The sequence below is a fragment of the Pongo abelii genome, chromosome 3, assembly GCF_028885655.2.
Source record: "Pongo abelii isolate AG06213 chromosome 3, NHGRI_mPonAbe1-v2.0_pri, whole genome shotgun sequence".
Taxonomy (NCBI): Eukaryota; Metazoa; Chordata; class Mammalia; order Primates; family Hominidae; genus Pongo; species Pongo abelii.
In genome coordinates, this window is record NC_071988.2 from 198,383,041 (window position 1) to 198,403,334 (window position 20,294).

Genomic DNA, 20,294 nt, shown 5'->3' on the forward strand with positions numbered 1-20,294 from the left:
AATATAAACTCAATATTTGGTTAAACAGAAATCAAAAGACATTTTTACTTAGATGCAAATGTTATAAATAGTAATTTAATAGATCTCCACATAATCTCCAAAAGTCAATGTAACTCACATTGTGTCTGAAATAATGTACGTTTTCAGCGAAAGATACTGTAACATTACTAAGTGTAAAAAAAAAGAAGTGTATATCTTTTTTATTTACCCTGATGCTAATATTTGAGGAAATACAGGTGTTATTAGAGGAGGAGGAAAGTTTCTGAATACATAAAAGCACTCAAGATTGGTAGCCCTGTTTCTTTGTCATGCCAGTTTGTACTTCAAGTAATTTGTTTACTTTTTTCCTAAATCTATCACTAATTCTGCTCAGATAAGGGGATTTAATGAGATGAAGACAGAAAGAATTGGAGAAGAGAAGAGGAGATGAGAAGAAAGTAGATCCTTTTCAGAAGTGGAAATATGAAATAGAAAAGATAAAATGAAGAACGTAGTTTTGTAAATAAATATGAGTTAGTGATCTATGGGAGAAAACGTAACCATTTAAAATTTACTAATTGCTGAGCATTAAAAGAATTGGATTAAGAGTTGGAAGTTTCAGAGTATACACTGAACAAGCATCTATAAGACTTGAGATGTAGATCAGATGTGTATAAATTTATGTGTGTAGGTTTTGTATGTGTGATATTTTTACATGTTGTGGTTTTGACATTAACATTATGCAAAGCTTTTGAGCAGCATAAACTAAATATTGACTACCCAATGTATTAGTCACGTAAAACAAAATTTATTATAGCTCTCAGTTTTCTACTTAATTTTCCAAGCCAAAATATTTAAGATTATAATCACTACTTACATTTTTTCCTTATTTAAAAATCATGAAATTGACAATAGTGAAAAATTGAATTTGCCTAGTATGACTTTGTAGTAGTGTAAATGGAAGATAGTCTCTCATATTAGGAGCTCCTATCTTTATTTTTTCTTTATTTATTTTTATTTTTTTTGAGACGGAGTCTCCCTCTGTTGCCCAGGCTGGAGTGCAGTGGCGCCATCTCGGCTCACTGCAAGCTCCGCCTCCCGGGTTCACGCCATTCTCCTGCCTCAGCCTCCTGAGTAGCTGGAACCACAGGCGCCCGCCACCAGTGGACCCGGCTAATTTTTTGTACTTTTAGTAGAGACGGGGTTTCACCGTGTTAGCCTCCTGACCTCGTGATCCGCCCGCCTCAGCCTCCCAAAGTGCTGGGATTACAGGCGTGAGCCACCGCGCCCAGCCTGTCTTTATTCTTAGACCAGTATTTTAGACCGTAATGGAAAGATAGCTAATAATGGCTTGGATTCTACCTTTAAACAGTATTTTTTGTCAATAATTTCTTTTTAAATGTGATTTATTAGATAACCACAGTTTAATACTCTGCACAAATGTGTTTTTTGTCTTAGTATGATTTTGTTATGATGAGTTTTCATTATGATCATAGACTTACAGCCTCACCGTTTACTGTCTGTTCTCCAGTATCTTAGAGGAATTTAGAGTTTACATATAGATTCATAGCATTTTTTTGATCTGAGAGGAATCTGATAGAAAATATAGTTCAGAAGCTGTATTTTAGACACAAGAAGTAGAGACGTAAGGTTTAATGCTTGACTCCAATTCACACACTATGTGTGGTGCAAAGCTTGGTCTAATTCCTTATTTCCTGAAGTCTCAGCCCAGGCCTGCTTCTGCGGCACTACATTGTCTGCATCTCTGGGGTTGTCTCTTCCAACATCCTCTGTCCTGCCACATAGACAATTTTTATTCAGATGGTTTTCAGCTTCTTTCTGCCAGATCCTAACAGTGAACAGTATTGTTAACCTAGCTTGTATACCTGTCTTATGCACCTCAAATAGATTTTGTGAGGATGAAGAGTCGATGTAAAAACTGAAGTTCTATGACACAGGTCACAACCCTTCCATTATTGGCCCATAGTGTTTTAAATTTAAATGTGATGCCTTGAATGAATTGCCAGTATTGAAAAATGGATACATTTCACATAAAAATCTGGGTATTTCCGTTTTTCTAGGAAGTTCCATAAATCTTGCAACATGGGATGGCCTTCTTCAGTGATACTATTAAGACAGCATGTGCAATTTCTATTTCACTAGAGTTCCTGTCACTGTGTATGTGTTTCCCAGTCCTTGGCCAAATGTCAGCCGTCGTTCCTTCATTATCGTATTTCCTGCTTTCCTCATTTAAATTAGTTGCCTTGATGTCTGCAGACATTTAGGGAGTTCAACTGCTGTTCTCTGAAAATAAAAGTCAAAATTAATAGTACTAGTAAAATGTTTTTCAGGGCATACAGGTAAGGGTTGGGGAAGACAGATGTAAAACAATGAGGAAGTTTGTCAATAATGGAAATCACTGACATTTCTTCCAATTTGTTTCTCAAGGCAAACATGTCCCAGGTAAGGCAAGTGGGATTGCTGGCTGCTGGATGTCAGCCATGGAACAAGGATGTATGTGCTGCCAGTGGAGACAGGTTTGCATATTGTGCGACCCTGGCTATCTATATTTATCAGGTAAAATAATAATTCTTTTCCATTTTTAATTATATCAGGTAAAACTAATATTTGATTAATACATATTTTAAGTCCTTGTTACATGAAAAGCATAATGCTATAATTTCATTTATATTTATATTTTTAAAGTTTTGTGATTTATACCATATGTTTTAAAAGTTAAACCTTTAGAAAACACTTACATTATTAAATTATTAGTAAATTTGATATAAGAAAACTCTTTTTTAAGTTGAAGAATGTGGGTAGTCCATTAGAGATCATTATAGTAAAATTAGGACAGACATATATTGTGAGATATTATTGGGAGAAAAACTTGTATAACTATTTTTTTCATGTCCTAGCTCCATTCAGATATCCCTTATCAGTTCACAATTTATAGAGCCAAAAACCGCCTGGATTTCTTCATATAGAAGTGCCATAAGCATGTTAAAATCAAAGTCCAGTTATTCTCCTTAAATTCAAAGTCAGTATCTCAGTGTCACCAGCTAACCATGCATCTAAACCAGAAATGTGATAGTTATCTTTGACTCCCTCTTCCACTCACATCCCGTGCCCTTGGTAGCCAAGAGTGATTCTAATATGTTCCTCATATCTTTCTCACCTAAACTATTATAATAATCTCTTAATAGTCTCTACTTTTAGTTTGGCTCCCACTAATTTATTGTTCAGTGTGATCAGTTATCTGTAATGCAAATCTAAATTTTAAAGCTTTCAGTTGCTACTCATTCCCTAATAGTAACATGTAAACTTCATAGAATGGCATTCAAATGCTTTTGTGATTTTCCTGCCTCTCTCTTACTCTGTGTTCCAGACATACCAAAACAAATTACATTTTTCTAAGACATCTCAGTCTTTCTTATCTTGCCTTCGCTTACACTAATTTTTCAGTTTGCTTACATTGCTTGTCTAGAGAACACTCTCATCTTTCGAGTCTCAGCTCCTGTATGAACTCTTTTCCATATTCTATTTCCCCTCTTTCTTAGCAGTAAAGGACCTCATAAAACGGACTGCTCTCTACATGCTTTCATTTATTAGGAGTCTTTCCCATCTATTAATTCTCAAATTTTTGCACACTTTCTGGCACTTAGAAGACATTCATTAAATGTCTTAAATGAATGAATCAAGGAAAGAATCTTGAAACTCCAACTTATTTCAGTTAAGACTATCTTGTTTTATTCTAGAGTAAAAATTCTTTTCATTACTACATATTAGTACATTACTAATTGCATTCTGCTTTATTCAAAATTTAAGAAATATAGCATTAATGTATAAAACAATCCATTTTCCACAATATAGAGTAAGATTTTATGTAGTCCATTTCTTAAGACCGTAGAAATATCTAGCAACCAAAATGTAACTTCAATATAACTCACACTTCTTCATTTTCACCCCCTTCATACACAACGCAGCAGCAAGATTTCTAAATGCCTCTTTTTTTCTCCCATCTACCTCCTTTACACTCTTTATATACTCCCAAGCTTGTCACTCCCAAATCCCTCCTACATAATTTCTCTCCTAATCCTAAGTCCCTATCTTGTCTTTTATTTCCTCTTAAAGAAGAGACAGTTATCAAGCAAGTCAAACTATTCTTCTGAGGTAAGGATGGTAAAGAAACTCAGTGGATGAAACCGTAACTTCATTTTTTCAAGTTTCTATGTCTTAAATTTTGTGATGACATTTTATGATGAATATTTAAAAATACTGAGGTAAAATTAGTAATATAAACAATGTACATGAAAGTTGTCATGTCATTAAGGACTGAAACAAACTAAATATTATCCTAATTTAGAAGCTGATGCAAATAAACTTAGGGGACAGTTCATTACAATGTCCACTATAAAACCTTGTTTCAAAGTATGCCAATAGAAAATTACATAATTAAATGGTGACATTAATATGAAATTTATGTTAATAAGTATTGTTTTAAATATTATCATCTCAATTAAAGTGCTTTGAAAATTATGCTACATAAATGTAACATGATACAATTATTTTCAGAGGAAATATTTATTAAATAACACTTAGTGCCAATGCATAGTCAAAGTCTGATAATCGGTCACACTCTGGATAATGACACTCTTGTATTATATTTTTCTGAATGATTAAATGATAATGGGAAATGGTATTAGAATTTTTCTTTAACTGTTGTTTTGTAATGCACTAATATGTTAATGTGCCCTAAAAGTAGAGTAATTTATGGTCAATCTCAATGTAATAGTACAGTTCAATATTACTGAATTGTAAGTATCATAGGAATGCATTAGTAGATTAATTCCTGCAAATAGTTCAGTGTTCTCTAGTGTGCTTACAGTTACTATGTAGATAATTTGTATGGTAATGTCAGTGAAGATATGCAACATAGCTTCTTCACTCATTTACTATATTAATAGATTCTTCTACTGAATTTCTAAATAATGTAGGTTTTTTTCTTTTGGATACATTAGATACACTCACTGTATCTACCATAGGTGACTTAAATTGCTGAATAATTTAAAACTTAAAAACCTATTTATTCCTAAATGTATAGAAAACACAATTATGTATTTAAATAAGTCAACTTAAAATTGCTATTGCTGCAGTGCTAATCAAATTAAAACTTCATTGGTTTTGGCTTATCTTTACTAATGTTTTAATCCAAAGTTGTCCAAGAATAGCTGAAGTTATAGAAAGAGAGAGAAATATAGAAGAAAAAGCCTTAGAAAATACTTATGTGATTAGTCAAAAAGTTTACGTACAATGTTCACTGCAGCATTATCTGCGATGGCAAAAATTAAGTTACTTAAGTGTTAAACAGATCTTAAGTGTTTATTCTTTCAATATTAACTGAATCTCTTCAATTGGCCAAGCCGTACTCTGTACCAGGATCGCAACTATGAACAAACAGGCAGAGTCTTCTTGTGGAACTTATATTCTTGTAAGGTGTAAGGAAAGGTGATAAGATAAATAAGTAAACAAATAGGTAAAATTTTCAGAAAGAAGTGTGCTCTACAGAGGCTGAAAGAACAGGTATAATAAGATAGAGTCATGGGATAGGTTCTGGGGAGAGTTATGAATTAAGATAGCATGGTCAGAAAACATCTCTCAGAAGAGGTGCATTTAAACTCAGACCTCGGTAGGAGAATGAATAACCATGAGCAAATCAGTGGATAGAGTATTTAGAAGCCAAGGAAGCAGCAAGCAGAAGGCCATCAAGTGGAGGTCATTGGCTGTAATGGAGAAACAAGAAGTTCAGAGTGAACAGGGAGGAACATGATTTCAAATTACTTTGGCAAGATAGCAGAGATTTGATCGTGTAGAGATTTGAAGGCTGTTTATCAGTTAGGATTTTATTGCAAGCATAGAGCTTTAAAAAGTTTGATGTAATAAATATTTAATATCATAATGATTTTTAAAACTTAGAATAGCGCTGTGAAAGGCTCATTATATGCTAAAGGGGAAGAAACTACAACAAAAGGACATAAACAACATATTCGAAAACATGCTAAAAATGATAGAGATTAGTTCACTAATTAATGGAGGCACACTTACAAAAGAAATAGGAAAAATTAGGCTGTTTGTTTTTTCTATTTACATATAAAAACACGATATAATGTCCCATCCAAAAAGACAATAAAATAAAAAGAGTGAATGACATCATTGCTCTGGAAGCTTTGGACATCTTAATAGTTTAATAATGAGCAGTTGGTGTATTTAACCCAAATTTTCTTGATTCAAGTATAAGTGAAAAATTGCAGAAAAAAACATTCCAAAACCAAGGGTTTTTCTTCTCATAAATAGATATAGCTATGGAAAATATAATAAAGTTCTAAATTATTATGCATATTTAAATGTGAAACATTTATTTTTACTTATTTTTAAAATGGATATGTTTTTATTCTCTGTTTTTAATTTTTTTTTTTAGCTGGTTCAATATTCTTGAATACACTTGAATGTAGACCAAGGCTTGAAATATGTTCATATCTTTATTATTAGGTGAAATAATTTTCATGTATGTAGCTTTAGTTTTGTGTAATGTGACTATTAACAGTGTATTATCTTAAAAAGGAGCACTAAAATATTTTATTTATATATTTTGTTTTAGTTGGATCACCGTTATAATGAATTCAAACTTCACGCAATTATGTCTGAACATAAAAAAACAATCACAGCAATTTCTTGGTGTCCACATAATCCTGATCTGTTTGCAAGTGGCAGTACTGATAATTTAGTGATCATTTGGAATGTTGCAGAACAAAAAGTCATTGCTAAACTCGACAGTACAAAAGGTATAATTACAACTGGGATTTATTTTATGGAATAAAATATTTTTATTTCAACAAGCACTATCAATATTATTAGTTCAGGTTTTAAAACGGTGTTTTCAAACTTCCTAATGGTAATCTGTATAAGAAATAAATTTCACATAATGACTCGTGTCCATAGGTACAAAACTGAAACAAAATTTCATGAAATAATTATACTTAGAACGTATGATCGACTAAAATCATAGCCAATACCAAATAATTTTATTAATGTTTAAATATAATGTAAGAATTTCCAAAATAAATATAAAAATAATAATCAGAAAGATTTTCTTATTGAGACAAGTAACAAGCCTTGGCTGTTCATTACTCTAGTCCAACCTCTAAATTACAAAGAAAGTATTATGCATATATTTGATGCATTGTTGAGCTGGTTTCATGCCTTTGTTTTTAATTTGGTCGAGGTAGAACATCCTCATTCACACAAATTGGACTTTATGAATTGGAATAATAGCATTATACTCTTTCTACTTAGAATTGGGAACTCGCATTTAATCTTATCCCATCATAATGGTAAAGTTAAGTAATAATTATCCTGTGTTCAGTGTCACAGTAATTAACTCTCTTTTTGAGCACCATATTTAGCTTGATTGATTATGGTTTTGAAAGCTACTGCTAGATATGTTTTTCAATTCAGCTTCTTCTCTAAAAATAATTGTTATAAATTTGAGATATAAAACTGGACATGACAATCTCACTAACCTTATTTTGTTCAAATTTATTTGTAATATTCTAAGGCAAAAATACTGGGAATTTATGGGCAATTATCTTTAAATTTTGTTTCCATAATAATAGTAAAATAATATATTTTGTAACTTTTAGACATATTCGATATTTTTAGTATATTGGTTTGTCTTTTCAAATTTAGGTCATTAAGAGTGCTTCAAATATCAGTGTAATACATAAATTTTATTACTCAACTGTTAAAGATATTTGTCAAATGAAGTTAATTTTCAACTAGAAATATATGGATCTCATTCCCAAGTTTATGTACCCTGTTTTTTATTTTTACTTAGAACAACCAATGTATTAGACAGTGAGTAATGTTTGCTCCAATCTCTGAACAAAATACTGTAAAAAGTCAGCTATTCGGTGAGCTTCCATTAATGTAACTAGCAATTTTTCTTAAGGCTTTCCATGAGAAAAAAACAAATTACTTTTGGCACAATGCTTTGTGATATATAAATTGTGATTGATAGCCTCAATTAAGACTTTTCGTATCTCCCCATGTTTTCTGGTCATATCTGTTTGTCCACCAATCACAAATTCTACAGGTTACTCCATTACTGTTTATATTGATTGATAATGCATTTCCAAGTACTTTAAATCCAGGTTTGTGTGAGATTAATTTTAAATAACACAACAAATTTTTCTTGAAATTCTTTCCATATTTTATGTGCCATAAACTAAAATGTTGCATGATATTATTGTTCTCATAAAGATGTAACACAAAGTCAACGTTAGGTTATAACTGCATATAATAAACATAAATTCTAAATGTTTTGCAAAAGTAATGATTAATTTTATTATCACCTAGTGTATCCATGGATTTATCATCAAACACTATATACATCACATCCATTCATGGGGGAAGATTTTATTTATTCATCAGCTATATGCACCATAGTTTCTTTTGTCACTGGATGTACAATTAAATAATACTTTCTAATTAACAGTCCCAGAATGATTAGATAATTGTGGAAAACTTTTGGCAAATTTTTCATGTTTTTCCTTTCTTTGAAAATTTTCAGATATCAGTATCTCCCTTATCCAAATATCTTCTTAATTTGAAGATTGAAAGCTTTGCTATTTTATTTGCAAAAAAAATTATGACTAGTTTTGGTGATTTCCATCTTAAGTAACACCTTTGAAATGTTTTAGGCTTATTTTTCTTTTTTTTTTTTTTTAATAGATTTTATTTCTTAGAGCACTTTCAGGTTCACAGCAAAATTGAGCAGAAGGTACAGATATTTCCCTTATAACCCTGCCCCCAGACAGGCATAGCTTCCCGTCATTAGCGATATTTCCCATTTTTCTTTTCAGAATCCAGCTTAAGCAAAGTAGAAATTTGCATTAAGTGAACTTTTTTTTCAACTTCCAAATACAGTTGTTGAATTTGATCTTGCCTCTGTATTTTTACTTCTTCTTCCTTTTGTTTCTAATAATCTAACAATCCATTTAAATGAAAATGCATATTAGTTTTTCCAAATGTAAAATGTAAAAATTGTCACCAACTTGAAAATGTCACACTTTATGTAACAGTGGATAATAATACTACCTACCTATCTCAGAATAGTGTTGGGAGAATTAAATTGCAGCACTCATTGGAAGTGCTTGTACATAAGTCACTATAAAAGTGTTTTCTATTATTATTATATGACACTGTTTCTGGTCCTTTCACTTTCCTTGCTGTCTTTCTCTAAATATATAGTCAGAGAACCAGTATTCTATTGTCTTTCCTCTACTGTGTTGTGGTGGTTTGATCCATAGATCAAAGAGAGTACCTCATCTCTTTTTTGGGTAAATTCTACTTCTGTTAATGTATCCTAAAACCACATCAACAATTTTATTGGCCTTTTTCATGTATACATTCATTCATTCAGCAAATATTTATGGAGTCCTCATTATGGGTCAGGCCCTGAAGTAGGCATTAGGCTTTGTTTTTGCCTCTTGGAGCACATAGACTATTGACACAAACTGAACTTACTGTCAGTCAGGAAATTTCAACTCTGTGTCTTTGTTCATATCATTTTCTCTTCCTGGGAAATACTGCTCATTCCATGTATTTAAACTCTACCCCTCCTTCTAGGTGTAATTCAAATCTAATTTCTTTCCAGGACAGTAGCACAGTGGTTTCTAAACCTTTCTGCATATCAAAATCATTTGACGAAGCTTGTTAAAAATAAATTCCTGTGAAACCTCGTCTCTACTAAAAACACACACAAAAAAATTAACCGGGCGTGGTGGCGGGCACCTGTAGTCCCAGCTACTCGGGAGGCTGAGGCAGGAGAATGGCATGAACCCAGGAGGCGGAGCTTGCAGTGAGCCGAGATTGCATCACTGCACTCCAGCCTGGGTGACAAAGCAAGACTCCGTCTCAAAAAATAAATAAATAAAATAAAATAAAATAAATAAATAAATAAATTCCTTGGCTCAAACTCCACATGATCTGATATGTTATATTCCATTTCATGATTTTGATGCAGCCAACTAATATATCAGTGTTGGAAGATGCACAATCTCTCTCTCATAAATTTCTCATAATACTTATTTTATATATGATTTATTTGATCACAGTAGCAGGTATATTAACAATTAACTTTTATATTCCATCTTATTGATTAAAAGGTACCTTTACATAAATGATTATATTTCCTTGACTTTCATGTGAAATAAGTGGTCAGCTATTTTTATTGTTATCTCCATTTTATAGATGAGGAAACAGAAATTTAGAGAAATAAAATGACTTGTTTATCTGAGGCAAGGCTTAGATTTGAATCTAAATTCCTGATAAGACGTAGATTATAACATTAAGTCCATTGTTTTTACATCCTTATAGTAGCATTCATCTTTTTATTCACTAATCCCTGTCTCCCTAACACACATTTCAAATTCTCTAAAGCAGGAATCTTATCCCACACTACCTTGTATACCTAGAATGCCTAGAGGTCTTATATACAAATATACAGTAAGAATTTATTACTCTAATCTTTAATATATAGTCTACTAAAATAAAAAAATCTATAAATGTATTTGACTATATGAAGCAAATGATCATGTAAGTAGTATTTAAACCTAACTAGATACATTTTCTTTCATCATGGACTTTCCCTGCCTATGTTCCCTGCAATCTTTGGGATTTCTTTATAAATCCAATTCCCAAATAAGAAAGTAGTGTATCTTAAAAATAATAAATATGCTCTTGTATTTTAATTTGTTTTAGAAATGTAAACAGGGCAAGTAATATTTAATGGTATAATCTTATGCTATATCTCTATTATGTATCTGTATTTAATGTATTCCAGGGATCCCTGCCTCTCTTAGTTGGTGCTGGAATGCAGAGGATGTGGTGGCTTTTGTTTCCCACAGAGGCCCGCTGTTCATTTGGACCATCTTAGGACCAGATAGTGGAGTGACTGTACACAAAGACGCTCATAGCTTCTTGTCTGATATCTGTATGTTCAGATGGCATACACACAAAAAGGGGAAAGTTGTGTTTGGTCATATTGATGGAAGTCTATCAATTTTTCATCCAGGTAAGAATTTAATTAGCAAGGTATCTTAAATAGTATATTTTTCTTATATATAATTTTGTACTTGCTTGATCTTTCCAGTGACCGGTCCCTATTGTGAATAAAACCAAAAGTGACAAAATTTCAATTTTGATAATATTATTGTTAAAATGTTATCCAGTATTGTACTGAGTCTAAATATTCATTTGAAGTAATATATATATATGTATATATATAAATACATTCAACACAGCTGTTAATATTTTACTTGGAATTAACCTAAATCAGTCATTTTTCCCTTATTTGTATTTTTAATCAATTCTTTATTTCTGTACATTTACTAAAAAACAACCTGAGTGAACAAGGACATACAGCTAGAGGATGTGATGGTTTACTAATACTAAATATTTCCCCATCTGCTTGTAAAAATACCATTCTGATGCCACAGCTCCTTGGCAAAGGCTTTGAAACTGGCATAAAAGAAAAATGATAACCCTTTGAACCCCTAGTAGTTAATTGATTTGGCTGAATGAAAGGGTCTGAGAAATTAATGTTCACTTACAAAAGTATGATTAAAAAATCAAAAATTACCTGAATTACTTGCTTTCCCCTCAAAAATAAGTATTTTTAACATTTGGGAAACATACTTTTAGCCATCTAGTATCTCTGTTGATGTATGTGACTTCTGGCTGGCTAGATGGATGAACGAAAGTGCTTTCTCAGGAACACGATAACTACTTTCACAAAACAAATTACATTTAATTTATCTGAAATTAATAGAAAAAAGAAATTGAAATTGAACAAATGAAATTGAAAATTTAAACAAATCTTTCTTCAGGAAATAATGTTTCTAAAGTTAAAAAGGATTGTGTAAAACTTTGAAACATTGGGGCCATTATATTCTAAATACATTTTAAATAGGATCTATTATTTACCTTTCAAAGAAAGATAAAAATAAATGTTCATATACTTCTTCCCCAGCTTCTCTCTCAGCTCTTTGTACACGTCCTCTGTTGTTCTTTCTGGTTGTACCAGGTTTACGTGTGGACAGTTTCATTGATTTGTCAAAGATTAGTATGAGGAGGGATCAATGATTGGTGCTTCTTCTGGATTTGTTGTACCAAGTACCTGCACTGCAACTTACCTGTTCCATCCTTGCGTTGGAAGCAGATCCTGTTTTATAGTTGGTCATTAAGGCTCATAGTTAGGCAATATAATTCATAGCTTTCTTTGTTTTGGTCTGGTGAATACCACTTCTTTCTCTGTAACCTTTGTCTCTGGCAGTCTTCCTTAGTCTCAGGAATGCAATCTATAATAAATATGGCTGTATGCTGTGTGGTTCCTCCTCTTACCTCTCTGGGTTATGTAACCAAATCTCACTAGTGATATTCCTCCACTTCTTCCCTGGCCTGCACCCAAAGATTTCATCAGGATTGTGACACTTTCTTTTCAAGCTGGATCTGAAGAAGATATGAGGAGTGTGTTTTTATTTTATTCTAAATTGCACTCTAGATATTTTTTATATTTTATGATGTGTCATTTTTACCCTTTCCTTTATCATTGACTAAGGTTGTCTTTTTTCTTGCTTTATTATTATTAGGCATCTTTGAAAGTTTCAAGCCATAAGACATTGAGACTTTTTATTGTGTATCTAAAACATAAAACATTGAGACAGTGCATGCTTATTTTGACATAGAACAGAAAAGAAAAAAGGCTACCTTTGTTTTCTCTCTCTTAGGTTTAGAGGATAGAATGTTTAATATTTGAACAGTCTGAGACATGTGCCTTCCAGAAGAGACCATTGTTTTTCAATAACCCAATCTTCCAGTTGTTAAACCAAGTGAAACCATCTATACCCAAGTCAGCATGTGTTATTTTTCTGTTCCACCCATGTATTAGTTTACTAGCGCTGATGTAAGAAAACTATCACAAACAGGATAGCTTAGAACAACATAAATTTTATTATCTCACAATTCTTGAGGGCAGAAGTATAAAATAAGGTGTCAAGAGGGCCATGCTCCCCCTGAAGGCCGTAAGGAAGGATCTGTTCCAGGCCTGTCTCCTGGCTTCCTGTTCCTTGGCTTGTGGCAGTATAACTGCAGTCTTCACGTGGCATGTGGCATCCCTGCTGTGTGCATGCGTGTCTCTGTGACAAAATTTTCCCTTTTATAAAGACATAGTCATATTGGACTAGGCTGTACCCTAAGGGCCTCATCTTAGTTTGATCATCTGCGAAGGCCCTAATTCCAAATAAGATCACATTTGCAGGTACTGGGGCTTAGGACTTTAACGGCTTTTTTGAGGGAGCACAGTTCAACCCAAAACAACCCAATACAGACTTGTTAACCTCATTTATTCTGTAGGATTTATTTATCAATTAATATGCACAAAACATTATAAAAGGTACAGTCCTGATAGGTATTTTCCTTTTGCATATACATGAGCGAATGGATCATGAAGGAATCACTACCTTTTAATTCCAACACTACATTCTGGATTGTGAGTTAGAAACTGTTAGCATTAATACCAGTATAGCTAGGCTTCTTACTTTTCATGAGTTGTTAACCTTATCTTCTTGATGACTGACTGGCACCACAGATGGTTCTATCCGTATGTTACAACATAGGATTTCTGTCCTCCAGGTTTTTGCAGGAACCTATGACCTCAATATCTCTGTTGTTTAGTCCTTCTCAGAAGAAAAAGTAAATATTCATGAGAACTGGCCACAATAATGTAGTTCATCATTTTAAATCAGTAATTTTTGAACTGTGCTTTGTATGTCTGTATACTTATGTGTGTGTATTGAGGGTAGGAGGGCTTCATAGATGATCCAGCTGAGCTTTAAGCCTTCTTCTCCATTTCAGCCTGAAAAAAAAAAAAAAAGCCATGTTATCATGTATTATTTACTGGATTTTCTTGTAAACATTCTCATATGAACAGAAGATTCCAGGGCAAAAAAATTGGAAAACTGCTTTAGCTATCTCAAATTGTATTCTCAGGCCAAGTTCATCGGAGAAACTTTTTAAAAATCTTTATTATAATCATGTTTAAATTGAATTGATTTTGGTATTACTCCATGAATGTGCCTTAATAAAATTTGCCTTGTTTTATTTTAGGAATATTGTTGATGACACTGTCTCTATATAACTGTTACTTTGTGGAAAAAACAGACTCAGTTTCTCCTACTATACTCTCACAACACAGTTCTGATACTAGATGTGTGAGAGGCTTCTCCACACATTAAGCAAGCAGTCACCTCTACAGTAGACACTCGTTGAGTGTCCTCCAATTCAATTCCGACACTACCTGGAGATAGTCACAACACACACACTGAGGGATCAGTCCCCATGACTATCCTCTCTTCTGATGACAGTTGTAAACCCCAGCTTATTTTGCCTGTGCTTCTGAATGACTGGCTATAAATCGAGGTTCCCATGGCCCCCTCCTTGGATTTGATTAGTTTGCTAGAGTAGCTCACAAAACTCAGGGAAACACTTTCTTACCTTATTATAAAGAATATTACAAGGATACAAATGAAAAGATGAAAGGGATAAGGCATATGGGAAAGGACATGGGGCTTCCGTGCTGTCTCCAGCCATGCCGCCCTCCAGGAGGCTCCATGTGCTCAGCTCTCTGGAAACTCCCAAATTCTGCTTCTTTTGGGTTTTTATAGAAGCTTTATTATATAGGCATATTGATTAAAACATTGGCCCTTGGCGATCAGCCTAACCTTCAGTCCCTTTTCCCTCCCTGGACATTGGGGGATGAGGCTGAAGGTCCCAACTCTCTAATCAAGCCTTGGTCTTTCCAGTGACCAGTCCCCATTGTGAAGCCACCTAGTGGCCACCAGCTACCTAATCAACTCATTAGCATACAAAAAGACACTAGAGATTCCAAGGATTTTAGGAGTTGTAATGCCAGGAAACAGGGATGAAAATCAAACATATATTTCACGATATCATAGTCTCCCTTTTAAAAACACACAGGAGACATTTATTTCTGGTCTCAATTCTGTAATTATGGGATTGCAGCAAGAGTTGTATTATCTTTCAATTGTGCTTTTTAAAAAAGAAACACACTTCCTTTATGATACTTAGGACTAATTGGTACTTTCTCTTAAGGCTGTAGTCTCTCTAACTAGATGCTTCACTGCCTCTCTTGAGAATGAGAGGACTTGCCCAGTGGAGTTCCCATGTGGTATCTCAGCAGAATTATTTTTTTTCCATATTTCCAGTTGTGTACATAAATTACAAAGAACAAGAAGTTTGTTTGATGATCCTTTGCTCTATTTAATTAGTCTTGTTAACTCCCTATCTTTCTGGCTTCCCTATTGTACTGTTGGTTGGGTGGGAATTATAATTATGGCAAATGACAAGATGAATGAGAAAGGAATAACAGTAAATATTAAGATGCTGTTTAAAATGTGCACCACTATTCTAAACATTTTAATCAAATTCATTTAATCGTTTTTAAAACTCTGTGAGATAAGTATTGTTATATTCTCCATTATTAAAAAAAGAAAAAAGCCACAAAACTGAGGCACAGGGAGATTAAGTATCTTGTCTGAGGAAGCAAAGCTAGTAAGAAGCAGAACTAGGATTGGAACCAGGCAGTCAGCCAGCTCTAACATTTATCCTTTTAAATCACTATATGATATTCTTCATTTCAATAAGCATTTTCCCTATTTCTATGCTGCTGTAACCCAGTGAAATTTGTAATTGTTGACAAGATCTGAGTATATCATTTATCTGTATATTTTCTTACCGCTTTTCGGTAACAAATGGGAGACACATTTAAGGCACTGGAAATTGCCAAAACAGAGTATTGAGCCTGACTTTCATCATTAGGACAAACAGATCTTTCTGCATTCATATGTCAGTTATGCCTTCTGCATATAAGCACCACATTTGTATTTTCGATACCCTCAGAGATAGATATTGTACAAGGAAAAAGTTAGCATCATCTAAATTATTGATCTTTTTTGCAAGTTTTTTGGAAATAATTATCTCTGTATTTTAATAGGTAATAAAAATCAGAAACATGTTTTGAGACCTGAATCTCTTGAAGGGACAGATGAAGAGGATCCAGTTACGGCCTTGGAATGGGACCCACTATCTACTGATTATCTTCTAGTGGTTAATTTGCATTATGGAATTCGCCTGGTAGATTCTGAATCACTTTCTTGCATAACAACATTTAATCTTCCCAGTGCAGCAGCTTCTGTACAGTGCTTAGCCTGGGTTCCCAGTGCTCCTGGGATGTTTATAACTGGAGGTAAGCTAATCCCCATAACCCAGAGTTTTAAATATGTGTATATATTCTTTCATTGAGTTTAGGAAATTGTCCTTTATAGGTTGATTTTGTGTAAAATGTATTAATAGCTCAATTATTATTTGTACTAGTAATTTGTACAAATAATTTGTACAAATTTTTTGTACAATAATTTGTACAAAAAACTCAATTTGTACTAGTAATTACACTAGTAAATTACTAGTGTACTTTTATTTATATTGTATGTCATTAATGATAAATAAAATGAAATGACAAATAAAAGTGAAAAATAAGGTCCACTCTGCCAGGTTTCTGGAAATACCTTGGAATATATTATACATGTGCACACATGTGAGCATGTCTGTGTATGTGCAAAAGACAAAGAGAGTTTCATCTCAGGCATAGTAGGATGACAGTGAAGGTACTGACCAGAAAAACAATTACCTGATAGGCGCTTTATTAGCCTCACTGTCTTAGTCTATTTTGTGTTGCTATAACTGAATACCACAGAATATTCTGCTATAACAGAATACCACAAGCTGAGTAATCTATAAACCATAAAAGGTTTATAGTTTATAGTAATCTAAACTATAAACTAGTTTAGATTAGTTTAAGGCTAATCTAAGGAGGCTGGGATGCCCAGGAGCATGGCACAGGCATCTGGTGAGGAACTTTGTGCTGCTGAAAGCAAGAGAGGACAAGACCATGAAAGCGAGAGGAGACCTAGCTCACTTTTATAACAAAGCCACTCTCACTATAAATAACCCACTCCTACACTGTCTATATTAATCCATTCATAAGAGTAGAGCCTACATGACCTAACTGCCTCTGATTAGACCCTATCTCCTAACAATGTTGCATTGGGGATTAAGTTTATAACACAAGAATTTTGTGGGAGGCATTCCAACTATAGCACTCACTGATCCGTGGGTTGAACGAATACTCCTTCATGCTTTCCTAGTCAAGGGGTCATGAGAGAATTAGCAAAGCTAAGTAGTGATAGGGGATGGGAAGATGGGGGAATTGAGGAATAATTAGAAACTAAATGACTCTCTACTTTTACCATTTAATTGTGTTCAGAGAGAGAGACCTCTGAAAAAACAGAATATTTTCAGCTACTGTATAAATACTTCCCATATTTGCTTAGTGTAAAATAATAGGCAAAGACCATCCCCTCAAAATTTTAAAATAAATTATTTACTTCTTTAATACTTAACATAATAGTGACGCCACCCTGTATCTGTGGGTTCTGCATCCATGGATTGAACCAACTGTGAATGATAAATGTTAGGGGAAAAAATTTCCACAAAATTTCAAGAAGCAAAACCTGACTTTGCAGTGTGACAAGTACTACATTGAACCCATGTGAATAATGTGATGTGTAGGCTTTGGATTAGGTATAACAAGTGATATGGCTTGACTGTGTCTCCACCAAAAATCTCATCTTGAATTGTCATTGCCATGATCCCCAACTGTCAAGGCCGGACCCAGGTGGAGCTAATGGGATCATGGGGGCCACAGTTTACCTTATGCAGTTCTTGTGACAATGAGTGAGATCTCGCGAGATCTGATGGTTTTATAAGTGTCTGGCATTTCTCCTGTTTGCCCTCACTCCATTCCACTGCCCTGTGAAGAAGGTGCCTGCTTCTCCTTTGCCTTCCACCATGATTGTAAGTTTCCTGAGGCCTCCTCAGCCATGCAGAACTGAGTCAATTAAACCTCTTTTCTTTATAAATTACCCAGTCTTGAGTATTTCTTTATAGCAGTGTGAGAACAGACTAATACAATAATCTGGAAATGATTTAAAGTATACGAGAAAACATGCATAGGTTATATGCAAATAATATGCCACTTTATGTAAGAGACTTGAGCATTCATGGATTTTGTTATCCATGGGAGGTCCTGGAACCAATCTCCCATGGATAACAAGGGGCAACTGCCCATGGAAGTAGATGGATTTTTAATTTATATATCTTAATTACCTTTAACTTTTCAGGATATAATTAATAATAGGCATGGAATTTTTTTTTGAGACAGTGTCTCGCTCCGTCACCCAGGCTGGAGTGCAATCTTGGCTCACTGCAACCTCCACTTCTGGGTTCAAGTGATTATCCTGCCTCAGCCTCCCGAGTAGTTGAGACTGCACTGTGGCGCATGCCACCATACTTGGCTAATTTTTCTATTTTTAGTAGAGACGGTGTTTTACCATGTTGGCCAGGCTGGTCTCAAACTCCTAACCTCAAGTGATCCACCCGCCTCAGCCTCCCAAAGTGCTGGGATTACAGGCATGAGCCATCATGCCCAGCCCAATAGGCATGGAAATTTTTATTGTATTTTATTACCATTACTGAAATATGCTTCACATATAAAATTCACCATTTTTAAAGCATGCAGTTCAGTGGTTTCTAGTATATTCACAAAGCTCTACAATTATTACTACTGTCTAACTAACATATCATTATTCCCCCAACAAACCCTGTACTCATCAGCAGTTACTCTCCATTGCTCCCTCCCTGCAGTCCCTGATACACACATGTGCAAACATAAACTGCTAATTACTTTCTATCTCTGTGGCCTTGCTTCTTCTGGACATTTCATATAAATGGAACCATTCAGTCTGTTGCCTTTTGTTTCTGGCTTCTTTCACTTAACATACAGTTTTCAAGGTTCATCCATGTTACAGCATGTATCAGTACTTCATTCCTTTTTATGGCTGAATAATATGTCATTATATGGATATGGCAGGTTTTGTTTATCCGTTCCTCTGTTGATAGACATATATTGTTTCCACCTTTTTGCTGTTATAGATAATGCTGCTGTGAACATGTATGTACAAGTTTTGGTGTGGACTTTTGCTTATAATTCAGTTGAGTGTTTGTCAAGGAGAGGAATTGCTAAGTCATATGGTAATTCTACATTTAATCATTTGTGGAACTGCCAGACTCTTCTCCAAAACAGTAATTAAGGTGGGAATTTTGGAAGAAAGGAGACCATCTAATTGGTCTTCAGGTATATTTGACAATCCTTAATGGCTGAAAGTGGACATTGGAGCAGTTTATAAACATTTTAAAGGTGGAAAGATTGATTATTTAAGGTCAGAAATGGAGAGTTTTCTGTGGCTGGCCATTTCCTAGAACAAGTGTGTGTCAATAGGGTCTTTTTTTGTGGTTGAGTTATTATAATGGTCTTTATTGGAGGAAGCTGCCAAAACAGGCAGTTTCTAACCCTATAAAAGGTTTTGGAGCAAAAAAGTAGTAAAACATGCCAAAAATTTAAAGATTAAATAGTATTTCAGTTGTTTGGTTGTATTACTGTATGGTATTGTTATTCAAAGGATGTCAGTAATTAGTCCTAAAATATTTCCAGTTGAAATTTTGTTATACTTTTATGTCTAGGCATTTTAGTGTCATACAAAATTTGTTAAAATATGCTTTTTCCCTGATCTGACTAGATTCTCAAGTGGGTGTTTTACGCATTTGGAATGTTTCAAGAACAACACCTATTGATAATCTTAAATTAAAGAAAACAGGATTTCACTGCTTACATGTACTTAATTCTCCTCCAAGAAAAAAGTGTAAGTAAAAATGTTATCAAAATTTTAATTTTTAAAAAATATTGTATTTTCTATCAAATAAAATGGTATAGTGAGATATCAAATACTATATGCCACTGAAAAGCAATTTTAAAAAAAGGCTTTGATAATATATGTGCTCAAGGATCCATCAAAGCTACACAAGATCTACTATTACTAAATTGAAAATATTTAGAGTCAAGTTACATTTTTTTAATGCTACTAAGTAAGAATATTTAGATAATTTCAGATTATCTACATGGAAAAGATGAATCAATGATATTGATGAAAATAAGTTAGAAATATTAAGAGTGATAGGATTAAATAAGATTATCTGAACTGGGAGAATTTATGTTTTAAACA

At 33.7% G+C, this 20,294-nt stretch overlaps 1 protein-coding gene and 1 long non-coding RNA gene across 11 annotated transcripts in view; one reads left to right on the forward strand and one right to left on the reverse strand.

Moving 5' to 3' along the window:
- Positions 1 to 20,294, forward strand: part of WDR17 (WD repeat domain 17) — a 120,865-nt gene that overhangs the window by 45,586 nt on the left and 54,985 nt on the right. For all 10 annotated transcript variants that reach the window (XM_054554739.1, XM_054554742.1, XM_002815309.4 and 7 more), the window contains 5 exons: positions 2,428 to 2,556; positions 6,638 to 6,821; positions 10,883 to 11,113; positions 16,112 to 16,363; positions 19,812 to 19,934. In XM_054554739.1, the coding sequence (XP_054410714.1) occupies positions 2,428 to 2,556; positions 6,638 to 6,821; positions 10,883 to 11,113; positions 16,112 to 16,363; positions 19,812 to 19,934 (919 nt within the window). The remainder of the gene's footprint in view (positions 1 to 2,427; positions 2,557 to 6,637; positions 6,822 to 10,882; positions 11,114 to 16,111; positions 16,364 to 19,811; positions 19,935 to 20,294) is intronic.
- LOC129059149 (uncharacterized) overlaps positions 13,747 to 20,294 on the reverse strand; it is a 55,923-nt gene continuing 49,375 nt past the window's right edge. The window contains exon 5 of the long non-coding RNA XR_008524885.2: positions 13,747 to 13,954. This is a non-coding gene — a long non-coding RNA (uncharacterized LOC129059149). The remainder of the gene's footprint in view (positions 13,955 to 20,294) is intronic.